The sequence below is a fragment of the Pan troglodytes genome, chromosome 10, assembly GCF_028858775.2.
Source record: "Pan troglodytes isolate AG18354 chromosome 10, NHGRI_mPanTro3-v2.0_pri, whole genome shotgun sequence".
In the NCBI taxonomy this organism is placed as follows: domain Eukaryota; kingdom Metazoa; phylum Chordata; class Mammalia; order Primates; family Hominidae; genus Pan; species Pan troglodytes.
In genome coordinates, this window is record NC_072408.2 from 122,888,253 (window position 1) to 122,901,186 (window position 12,934).

At 37.4% G+C, this 12,934-nt stretch overlaps 1 protein-coding gene across 4 annotated transcripts in view; it reads right to left on the minus strand.

Moving 5' to 3' along the window:
- MED13L (mediator complex subunit 13L) overlaps positions 1-12,934 on the minus strand; it is a 319,642-nt gene that overhangs the window by 133,060 nt on the left and 173,648 nt on the right. For all 4 annotated transcript variants that reach the window (XM_054664662.2, XM_003313951.7, XM_054664664.2 and 1 more), the window contains exon 4: positions 6,074-6,157. In XM_054664662.2, the coding sequence (XP_054520637.1) occupies positions 6,074-6,157 (84 nt within the window). The remainder of the gene's footprint in view (positions 1-6,073; positions 6,158-12,934) is intronic.

Consider the following 12,934-nt stretch of genomic DNA (forward strand, 5'->3'; position numbering starts at 1 on the left):
TTAGAGAATCAGAGAATCAGAAAGCTAAAAGACAATTTAGAAATAAATGCTAAAACTGAAGTCCCAAAGGATTCACTAGGTCCCACAAGGTCAAATAGTTAATGGAAGATCATCTATATTTCCGGATGAACGGTCTATTGAACAAGGAGAGATTTGTTTTGGGCTTAGTTTCAGTTATTTAGCAGGAATTTAAAAAGGAATTACAATAATGGTATTCTCTCAACCTCTCCAGTATATTAAAAAACAAGGTATAGGTCAGGTGCAGTGGCTGATGCCTGTAATCCCAGCACTTTGGGAGGCCAAGGCAGGTGGATCACGTGAGGTCAAGAGTTCGAGACTAGCCTGGCCAACATGGTGAAATCCCCTCTCTACTAAAAATACAAAATTAGCCAGGTGTGGTGATGCATGCCTGTGATCCCTGCTACTTGGGAGGCTGAGGCAGGAGAATTGCTTGAACCTGGAGGACATTGCAGTGAGCTGACATCGCACCTGTGCACTCCAGCCTGGGCGACAGAGCGGAACTCTGTCTCAAAAAAAAAAAAAAAGAATTAAAAAACAAGGTATATCTTTTACTATAAAAAAGAATTTAAAAAACAAGGTATATCTTTTACTATAAGGTATTTTCAATCCTTCTTGAAAATAGCACATATTTAAATATATTTTACTTTAAAGTGTAAAAATCAATAATTATTGTTGACATATACTGTTTAGACCACTAATAGCACAAATGAAAAATAAAAACCGTCATAACTTCTTTTAAGTTATTAAGAAAAAAAGGAAAAACTAGAAGAGTTAGATAGAAAGCAAATACTGTATTTAACTATCATCACCTCTGGCTGAAGTGGTCTTTCAATTTAACATTCCCCTATATATGTTTATGAAACTACAGAGCAAAGTACCTGGTACACGGAAGATACTTTTTAAAATTATAGCTACCACTATTAAGCTTTATCACAAGCCCTTATTAAGTGTTTGTCTGCTCCCTTCCTGGAATCAACAGTTTTGTGTTTTGCAGCTACTTGTAAAAAATATTGCAAGAGCTCTACATTCAGTATCTTCACTTCAACTCCCATTTATAATGCACGCTACTGCAATCTGAATTTCACCACTTGAAACTGCCAATGTTATAGTCACCATGACTACATAATTGCCAAATCTAATAGTCTTTATAGTACATGTTTTACATGCCTCTATGGCAGACACAGCTGATCAATCTTGAAACTTTAAAATTCCATGGTTCTGGTAACACCAGTCTCTCTTGGTTCTCATTTCCAGTTGACTCTTCAGTCTCCTTTATGTGTTCTTGTTTCTGTACCCATTCTACAAATGTTGATGATCCCCAAGACTCTAACTTCATCCCTCTTCTCACTTTTCACACAATCCCCAAATATATTCAAATGGCAGAATACTGTAACTCCCTCAGATAGACTCTCAGAAAATGACTAAATATTTTATAGAGCTACCAAAAAAAAGCTGTAAAACTATCATGCATGATTATGTAAGTCCAAATTGTCCCATTAATATTTATCTATGGACTTCCCATCAGCAAGCCCTTATTAACAGATAGGCACCACATGTGCAAAGTAAATTTATGAGTAAAACAGAAAAAATCATAGATAGCTACTGATCTCATTTTTCTGGACACTAAAAAGAGGCTTGCTTTACCGTTCACACTTGGAAGTGTCTGCTCACCTTCTAGACTAGGGATCCCTTCTCCGCCTTCTTATCTGGGCATCTCTAAAAGCTAAATAACACAGATGACTTGGCTATAGCAGAGTCTGGGGAAAAAGAGGAGGATGGAGAGAAGGCGTACCACTCAAGAACAGGGCAGGTTTGCCCATGAGTCAGTGATAGCTAATTCATTCAGAAAATGGAATAGCAGGTTGTTATCTTTGAGGAGATAAAGGGGAGGATGAAGAAAGGAAAGGAAGGGAAAGTTTCAAAATACTAAATATGGTTCTCCTACATCAAAACATTTCTGGTATGAGCTAATAATGTATTGCTACACAAAATACACGCTTTGCTATTAAACCAAAAAACGTATTTACATTTCTTAAATATGTATGTTAGGTAATGTAAGAAAATAAAAAAGAAGTTTTAAAAAGTCTGAAGTTAAGAGGAGAGGAGACAAAAACGATAGTTAAAGTAATATACTTTCAGTGTGTATGGGTATATGTGTGGTGGGGCGGGTGTGTGCACATGTGCTATGAGCACATACAAAAGTAATTAGAATATCTGAAAACATGTGATGCTCTCTGGAGTATCACCCAAGAACAGAGTAAATTTGCCCAAGAGTCAGTGACAGCAAATTAACCCAGAAAATGAATTAGCAAGTTACTATTTTTGTTAACTTAGCTTCTGTATACCTGATACCAGAAAAGATCAAAGGCCCACTGTTATTGAGGGCAATAAACTGTTTCCTAAAAATGACATTCAAAGACTAAAGTGTATAGATTTCAAATTCTCCAGTAATAAAATGTGGATTGAGATTAAATTAGAAAACAAATGCCTTCCCAAGAGACAGAACCTGCATGATTGGAATAATTTCCAAATGATTTTCACTGGTTTGTTTTAAAACATATTCTGAATGCAAAAGCTTTTTTTCAAGTTCAACCTAGACCTTAGAAGACAGAAATTTTGTATGTTTGATTTTAGTTGTCACCACTCAAGGGCAAACCCAAAGTTGTATTTTCTACTTATTCTTTTCCCAAGGATATGAATAATAAAAGATGTCAATATAGAGAAAAAATTATATTGAATGAATTTCTATGTTTCTAAAACTACCTAATCAAATACATATTTTTAATATATAATATGCAAATAATCTATCTTAGAATTCTCCTGAACATCAACTCATATCAAATATTAAGAACCCTTTTAGGAGTCCATTAGTAAATGAAATCATAGCACAAGAACTTTAAAGGAGTACAGAAAGAAATTATAGCACAAAAAATCATATGCTATTATTCTAACAGGGAGAACTCATTCATCAGTATTTTTTCACCACGATTAGAATATCTAAAATATGCAGTATGAGAAATCAGTAATACTAATAATCAGTAATGCTAGTAATCCTAGCATATACTATCTATATGCTAAGATTATAGATATTATATATAGATACTATATGCTAGTATTACACTATACTTAAAAATAAGAGCTTTTCTAAAACATAAATTTGTACATTTAATTTGTTTAGCACTGGGCAACAGGTTTTCCTCTCCATTAGCCACTAAATGGATCTGTACCAATGTACCAAAAAAGACACAATTAAACTTAAGAAAAATTAATTTAATTCATTTCTCTCTCTCAACTAAATTATAAACTGCCACATAAATTATCTAATTTAATCTTCACTATAACCCTCTAAGACATTATGATTTTCAACTCAATAATAATAAAAATTCAGCTGAGATAAACTTTGTCCAAAATCTAACTTGCAAGTGGAAGAATAAGATGTGAACCCAATTCTCTTCTAATGCTAAATGCTCTCCTTCACAGCATGACTGTCCATTTAAAACTGTCCAACTCAGGCATGACTACTGAGATCCTATTTCAATATCTACCAAGAGGCTCTATTTTCCACTCAGAGAATAAAAGGAGGAAAAGTCATCATACCTAATAAAGTCTTATTAAAGCAAACGCCAATTTTTAAATTCATCTTTGGTTTAAATGTTTTCTAATTGTTAAGCTTTTCTGAAATACTGTTTCAAAATAATTTACATTTCTGCACTGAAGGAAAACAAAGTCCCATATTCAATCATGAACATAAAGTCTAAAATCCATTCAATTACGATGCTCATATATCAGCAGCCTCCCATTTATATTGAGTCAAATTCCCAAATACATTACATGCATTATTTACATCAGGCTTGCTAAAGTTATGAAGATTTTTGGAGCCAAAATGAGTGTAAAGATATACAAACTCTACATAAAATAGGCTGATAACTATATTTGACTTTTTAACATTATTTTTTACTATTAACATACTAATTGCTACTCCTTCAATCCCTACTTTTTATCTACATTTCCTCTTCATCCCCAAGTGGCTGTCAAATCATCCTGTATTTTATGGTCTAAAGCTATTTTATGACTAGCTCATTTAACTCACCAGTGACCAGTGACACAATCCATGTTAGGCATGGACAGACGTACTCAGAATGATAAAGAAGGTCACTGGGATAAAGCACTCCATATTTAAGTCTGCAGAGTCATAAACATAAAAGCCAAATTTAAACCACTCAGAAAATTTAAATTTAAGTCCTCTGTAAATTTAAGGAGAATGCTAAGATTAAAAGTAAAAACCAAAGGCCAGGCATAGGGGCTCACACCTGTAATCCCAGAACTTTGGGAGGCCAAGGTAGGTGGACTGCTTTGAGCTCAGGAGTTCAAGACCAGCCATGGCAAAACCCTGTCTTCACAAAAAATTTAAAAATGAGCTGGGTGTGGTGGTGTGTGCCTACAGTCCCAGCTACTTGGGAGGCTGAAGTGGGAGGATCGCTTGAACCCGGGAGGCAGTGAGCCGAGATCACGCCACTGGCACTCCTGCCTGGATAACAAAGCAAGACCCTGTCTCAAAAACTTAAAGAAGTAAAAATAAATGAAAGTAAAAACTCATGAAACACATTAGTTAAGCCGAATCTATACATATATATTTATAAGGGGAAAAAAATCTCATTTCATCAAAGTATCTGTAAACAGAATCAAACTTTCACACACCCATACACATTGCTACTTTTTAAAGGATTCTGAATGTACTGAAAAGGAAAATGCTTCAAAGAAGTTTATGGTGATTTGACAAAGAAAACTTCCGGTCCCTAATTTATCTGATTTGAAAATTTTCATAAATTATGTTTGGTTAATGAGAAGATTCCACAACCATTTCATTAAAGATTTAAGGCAGACAGGTTGAGTGAGAAGACTACTAATTAAGTCTCTGCTAGAAACTAGGAAAGTTAAGCAAGCAAAGGTTCCTAATGAGGCAGGAGTTTCCAGCTGAAATTTTGCAACCAAAAGAAAAGGCCTAATCTTAAAACTACTATGTAAGGCTTCAAGGGCTCTAATCTGCACCCAGTACCTGGGACACTTAGGGCAAGTACACTGATAATAAAACAAAATTTAAATTGAATACCATGCTCATCAATAATGAATATTCACCATCAACTTATGACTCCAACTACATGTATGCTACATTCAGAGGTAGCCAAAGTAAATTTTAAATTCTGAGGGTTTTGTTTTCCGATTCTGGTGTGACTGATCTAAAATTCCATGTCTGTATAGTATCAAGGATTGCATTTAAACACACACATATGATGGCTAAAAGTTTAGGATTGTTTAGTAAAGTAATTCACAGTTCTGGTTTTACAATCGTCAAAGATGTGTTGATCTTCTTTAGGGGGCACCAATGAATTCCACAAAAATTGTCACCATCTCTTCACTGTTTTTAAACTTATTCCATACAACACTTTTAAAAAATCAATGATGAGGCCGGGCACAATGGCTCGCACCTATAATCCCAGCAGTTTGAGAGGCCAAGGTGGGCAGATGGCTTGAGTTCAGGAGTTCGAGACCAGCCTGGGCAACACAGCAAAATCCCATCTCTACCAAAAATACAAAAAATTAGCCAGGTGTGGTGGCATACACCTGTGGTCCCAGCTACTTGGGAGGCTGAGTTGGGAGGATCACCTGAGCCTGGGAAGTCGAGGCTGAGGTGAGCCAAGATGGCACCACTGTACTCCAGCCTGGGTGACAGAGTGAGACACAGCCTCAAAAAAAAAAAAAAAAAGTCAAAGATGAGGAAGGAAAATGGAAAATAACAAAACAGATTATCTTAATTCCAAATAGTATAGTAATATGTGGCTTGAACATGAGTATATTGGCAATCACCTTTCTAATCAATCTTTAATATTGAATATAAATTTAATAATATAGTATTTAAGAACACTGTGATCCAGGAATCTATTTGAGTATATCTAAACTACTAACATTATTAGGAAATAAATAAATCAATAAGCTGTTCACCCACCCACAAGGCCAAAGAAACCAAATAGCCAAGAGCATTCTAAAGGCTCACCTTTTGTTGACTGGCTTTTCATCCTTTTCGTAGGGACGGACAAACCATTTCCCAATCCTAACGAAGTTCTTATCCATTAGGCACCTAAAATAATTACATCAAGAATTACTTTTATAGTATCAGTAACAAATTAGTAAGTCGCTGAAGCAAGACACCAGATGAGATATATCACCAAAAATAAAACCACCACCAATTGAACTATCAAAATGTTTTATCACTTAAAATTTTTACGTTATACTTTCCGAAAGAACTCTGGGACACTGGGCACAGATTCTTATGCCCACGTAAAAAAGAAAATGTAAACAAAAGTAAGCAAAATAAATTGATTGAGGTATTTCTAAAACATCTTACGCTTCAGAATTACTTCAAATAAAATCACACTTCTGCATAATTTCAATTCTTGCATCATCAAGAATGTTAGGAATACAGCATTTCTTAAGAGAACTTCAGAGATATTCATCCAAGCCACTAACACCCATCTTTCAAGTTCTTTTTTTTGAGACAGAGTCTCTGTTGCCTAGGCTGGAGGGCAGTGGTGCAATCTTGGCTCACTGCAGCCGCCACCTCCCAGGTTCAAGTGATTCTCCTGTCTCAATCTCCCAGGTAGCTGGGATTATGGGCGTGCACCACCATGTCTGGCTAATTTTTGTACTTTTAATAGAGACGGGGTCTCACCATGTTGGCCAGGCTGGTCTCGAATTCCTGGCCTCAAGTGATCCACCCGCCTCAGCCTCCCAAAGTGCTGGGATTATAGGTGTGAGCCATCATGCCCAGCCCATCTTGCAAGTTTTAATGCTGGCTTTTTAAATTTTTTTTTTATTTTTTGGCTTTGCATGTGATAGGCAATACTTTTTACGTGACGAGGATCTCAGTGACAAAAATACAGCACAGCTTTATCTTAGGTATTTTCTTTTTGTAGGCACAATAAAGCACTTGATTATGGCTTTGCAAGAAACAAGGAATTGCAATTGTGTCTTCGATAATGAATATCTGCTTTATTCATATACAAGCAGTGGCCCACTTCTGTTTCCATGCCACTTGTGTATGTCATTTTAATGTCAAATCACAAGGTATTCTAACATGTTTTTTTGAAGACATGTTAAATGGCAAGTGAACCCAACTCTTGTAACAACAATAACATACACAATTCAGCTGAACTGACAACAACACAGAGTTATGATCAAGTTCACTCACGTGCAGGCAAATGACAACTGTATCTTAACTGCCACCTGGCCAACTGCGGATGCCATAGATTGTAAGGAGTATAACTGATTTTAAAAACATAAAAATGAGGCTGGGTGGGTGGCTCATGCCAGTAATCCCAGCACTTTGGGAAGCCGAGGCGGGCAGATCACCTGAGGTCAGGAGTTCGAGGCTAGCCTGGCTAACATGGTCAAACCCCGTTTCTACTAAAAATACAAAAAATTAGCTGGGCGTGGTGGTGCACGCCTGTAATCCCAGCTACTCGGGAGGCTGAAGGAGGAGAATCACTTGAACCCGGGAGGCAGAGGTTGCAGTGATCTGAGATCACGCCATTGCACTCCAGCCTGGGCAACAAGAGCGAAACTCCATCTCAAAAAAAATAAATAAATATAAAAATAAAAATAAAAACGAAAACATAAAAATGTGGGGGGGAAATGGGGAAAATGTGCACATTTGGAACTACTGAAATACAGTTATCTCTAACAGTATTCAGTGAAATTCTACATATTTTGTAAGAAAAGATGTCAGAACACTGAATGTAATTCTTCTATACAGGGTCCTACCTACCAGCAAAAGAGTTATATAGCAATTCTTTATTCCATATTGAGGCAATTCTGCACATGGCTTTTGCCTCTGTAATTTCCACACCATCAAAGAGGATGGAAACAATTCAAGCCCTCAACCAACTCATTACAGGTTAGATGGGTTAGTGAATGGTAATAGTTTCTGATGACCACAATGGAACTCCTTTTGGGCAGAGTCAATTCGGAGAACCAATGTACCAAAAAGTCACTGGGCTCCACTGGTTTTACTTAGACAATAAATTTCTACTGCGATCTTCCATTGTTCACAATGAAGAAAATCATTTTCGGCGTAACCAAATCTGTTTTCCTAAGCTTATAAGTATAAAAAAAAAATGCTCTTTAGGGGTAAGGACTGTGACTCCATTAAATTTAGAAAATAGGAAATATGGTACACCCACTCAAGGAGGAAGTATTCAAGAAGCAAAACGGAAAAAGCATCTCCACAGTTTATTCACTAGCTAACAGACTTAATTATATTTTTATTAGAGTACATATAAACATATTTCCACTAGAACTCTAGTGTTTAATACCAAGTTTCTGCAATAATATTATCAATAACTGCTACCAGAATCACTATACCACCACTACCTGGTTGATTACCAGGCACAGTACCTTATTTAACTCTTGTAATAGTAATAAAAAATGAGTGTTACAATGGCAATTTTTATAGATGAAGAAGCCGAGGCACAGTGAGAATGTCATCCAGATAATAAACAGCAGAGCTGCACACAAGCCCAGGTATATCTGATCACAGAGCCAGGACATTTAATAATTAGCATATACCAACTCTCATGCTGTCACATTTTCCCAATTCTTTCCTTATTTCTCAAGTCCAAATGTACCTTGTAAATTACAGTCTATTTAACGTGATAATGCTTCTTTATTCTCCAAAAGCCATTGTTACATTGAAGGTATATCTTAAAATTGATAATGCTGAGAATAAAAGCAATAAGGCACATAACAGGTACGGAGTCACGTCAAACACTGAACAGTCTTCCAGTAACACACATCCTCACTTAGTAAATACTGTTTTAAAAAATATTCATTTCCTCATGTCTTGAAGGTCAGAATTCAAAACAACCATTTATTCAGTAACAAATCATAAATTTACAGTGTACAGAAAGAAAAATCCAAGGCTACAGACAGTATAATATGAAATAAAAGCAGATAAAATATCTGTGACTAAAGAGGACAATGTGTGAAAGTTTATTTGTTCTTCTATCAAGTAAAAGTCACAAATTCTATATGCTGGACTTCATTCCAGAAAAAACAAACAAGGTCTGGAGGGTAGAAGAGCAGTGCACAGTCAAGACCACTCAAGGACAAAAGGAAAAGGCAAAAAGGCTGATGAAAACGCTGAGAGTCCAACACTGTGTGAATAGAGCTCCTTGAGTTTCCACTGCAGGTCATATTTCTTCGTCAGGCAATGTCATCAAAAGGTTGTTACACACAAAACAGCCATGGAAAATACCGACGCTTCAAGCTGAAACCATGTGTTTCCAAATAAGAGTCACAAATAACTTAGATGATTTTTCATTTGCTAATGAGTTTCTCTGTGATCAATGATTTCCCACACAATGAAAGGAAAACATGACAGCAGAGAGTTGCATGAAGTAGTGTTTTTACTCAGTTTTTTAAGTACTGGGACAGAGATGGGAGATACACACACAGTCCCTCCAAGATTAGGCAGTACAGAAGTATTTCCACATGGTTATAGGAGGAAATGAGAGAGAAGGTGTGCCTTTTCGAAGGAAGACCTAATTGATACAAGGGAATATGCTGACTCAACAGTAGCCTATATAGAGGCACAAAGTCCTTGGTTCTCAAACGTTTTTGGGTCATGGATCTATAGCTTTAAAAAAAAATTGGCTGGGCACAGTGGCTCACCCCTGTAATCCCAGCACTTTGGGAGGCCGAGATGGGTGGATCACCTGAGGTCAGGAGTTTGAGACCAGCCTGGCCAACATGGTAAAGCCCCGTCTCTACTAAAAATACAAAAATTTACCCGGGTGTTGTGGTGGGCACCTGTAATCCCACCTACTCGGGAGGCTGGAGCAAGAGAATCGCTTGAACCCAGGAGGTAGAGACAGCAGTGAGCCAAGATCACACCATTGCATTCTGGCCTGGGTGAAAAGAGAGACTCCGTCTCAAAAAAAAAAAAATTAATGAGCCAGGCATGGTGGCTCAGGCCTGTAATCCCAGCACTCTGGGGAGCCAAAGTGGAAGAACAGCTTGAGGCCAGGAGTTTGACACCAGACAACATAGTGGAACCCTGTATCTACAAAACATTACAAAAATTAGCTGGGTGTGGTCATGCACACCTGTAGTCCCAGCTACTCAGGACTCAGGGAGCTCAAGTGGACAGATCACTGGAGCCCAGGAGGTCGAGGCTGCAATGAGCTGTGATGGCACCCCTGCACCCCAGCCTGGATGACAGAGTGAGATCCTGTCTCAAAAACAAAACAACAACAACAAAAATTAATGAAAGCCACTATAAATTCTGTCCTCAGAAAAAATGTGTGGAAGAGCAAAACATCGCACACAATTACACAGGGCTGGTCAACTACGAAGCATGTCCTTGGCTCTGAATTTCCATATTAAATACTACCACTAATGTCTATTAACCCTGCTTTGGCCAGAAATCTCTTTCTTCTCCCTTCTCCTCTAATTTGAATTCTATTCATTCTTTCTGTCCCGATCAAGCCTGCACACTACTCTAACATCTACAAATCAGCACTTTCACCACTGAGTTGTAATGATTAAGTTCTACAGCTTTATTCCCCAATAAAACTATCAGTTCTTTGGGAGTACAGACGGTGTGTGTCTGTCTTATCCACTGATAATATTCAACAAATATTTAAGTGCCCACTATGTAACATGCTTAAATGTATGCTCTATATTGGGAGGTGCTCAATAAATATATGAGAAATGAATGCCATATACCAAGGAGTATTTTCCTATTCATAATGTAATGCTGGCATTTTTCTTGTTTATAATCACTAATCACGGGTAGTCTTGTACTGTTATTTGAATTTTCTTATGTGTATGTATTCTCGCTAATGCAACAGTGGTGTTTGAGGGGAAAAAATCTACATATTTCAATTCTTTATAGCCCATCGTATCCCACTGAAGATTAAAATCATAGTAGATTCATAGACACTAAAAAATGTTTAGTATGACCAGCACTGCTGCCCAAATGCTTTAATGATATTTTAAAGAACATAATTTGCAAATCTTTTAATGACAGACAATTCTACGATATAAAAGTTACATCAGAAATATAATTTCCCCTTTTTTACACTCTATCAAGCTTTGAGGGTCAAAATTTATACTTAACTTCACAAATAAATAAATCAAGCAGACACACTCCATCAGGCAAAAACTGTTTCAAATCAATATCATCATAAATAGTGCTAAGACTATATATCAATTAACCTTGGTTCTCTGCTCAGTAATCCCAGTCATTATTATTGAGATTTTCTAAATGACTTCACTATCCAAATATGATATAATGCTGTAAAGTAGTACAATATTATCTGGCAAGATCACTGTGATGCCAGATTTATAAAATGGTCTTTAAGCAATAGTACTAGGAAATTATTTCTGTTCCCAACCCCCACCACCTCCCCAAAATCACTGTTTCAAAAAGAAAACAGCTGCTGAAAAATGAAAATGAAATCAGGCTGTGTGTATGTGTGTACCTAATGTTTCTGTGTCATGCCATATGGCTCTGAATAATTAAGTGCAAATGCAGCCTGATTCCAAAGTTGGCACCCCAAACTCTAATCCCAAAGCCACAGGCAGACCTGATGTAAGATTACAAATGTCACCAGAGCAGCCACAGCCTAGCTCGGGAAGCCATTTCCCATATGAGACAGTTGGGAGGTATAGAAGGCAGCCCATCACTAGCTCTGTTCTTTTCTGTGCCCTTCAAATTATTTAAGTATGACGGTTTTCATAGATTTCCCTACCATAACCTCAATAAAATTACATCTTCTGTTAATCATCGAGTTACAGAGCATCTCACACAGGCTAAATTTTACATTACTTCATAATAGAGTATCTCCACCAGCCTCAAAGCCTTTTGCTCACCATTCCAATCCAAATCAAATATATATGCAAAGAAGTCTCCTTCCTAGAAACTACAATGCTCCCAATCCCTAACCAAATAAAATAAACCTACATAATCGAGGGGTTGAAGAAACCTTTCCCGAGTAATCCCTATATTTTCTTTTTTTTTTTTTTTTTTTTTTTTTTTTTTTTTTTTTTTTTTTTTTTTTGATACGGAGTCTCACTCTGTCACCCAGGCTGGAATGCAGTGGCGTGATCTTGGCTCACTGCTACCTCTGCCTCCCAGGTTCAAGCGATTCTCCTGCCTCAGCCTCCTGAGTAGCTGGGATTACAGACGCGCCCCACCACGCCTAATTTTTGTATTTTTAGTAGAGACGGGGTTTCACCATGTTGGTCAGGCTGGTCTTGAACTCCTGATCTTGTGATCCGCCTGCCTCAGCCTCCCAAAGTACTGGGAGTAAAGGCATGAGCCATCGCACCAGGCGATCCCTATATTTTCATTACTTTAGGCTACTACTGTGCCCTAGTGGATACAGTCTCCTCTTGCCAAGCAAGCCCTATTAATCCCATCCTCTCTAACATGCCTGTCCGGCGGTTAGCCTCTTTTACAGGCCTGGCCTCACCTGAAATGTCCACTCTAATGTAATTCCAAAAGCTTTATCTCTCCTCTAGTTTTAAACTTTTAATGTCTAATCTCATTCTCCAACTACCAAATAAAATTATGTACTTATTTATTTATGTTTAGAGACAGAGTCTCACTCTGTTGCCCAGGCTGGAGTGCTGTGGCAGATCAGAGCTCACTACAGCCTCAAACTCCTGGGCTGAAGCCATCCTCCTGCCTTGGCCCCACAAATAGCTGGGACTAGAAGTGCACATGTCACCACAATCAGCTAATCTTTATTTTTTATTTCTTTAGTTTTAATTTACTTTTATTTTTATTTAGAGATGGGGGTCTCACTTTGTTGCCCAGCCTGGTCTCAAACTCCTGGCCTCAAGCAATCCT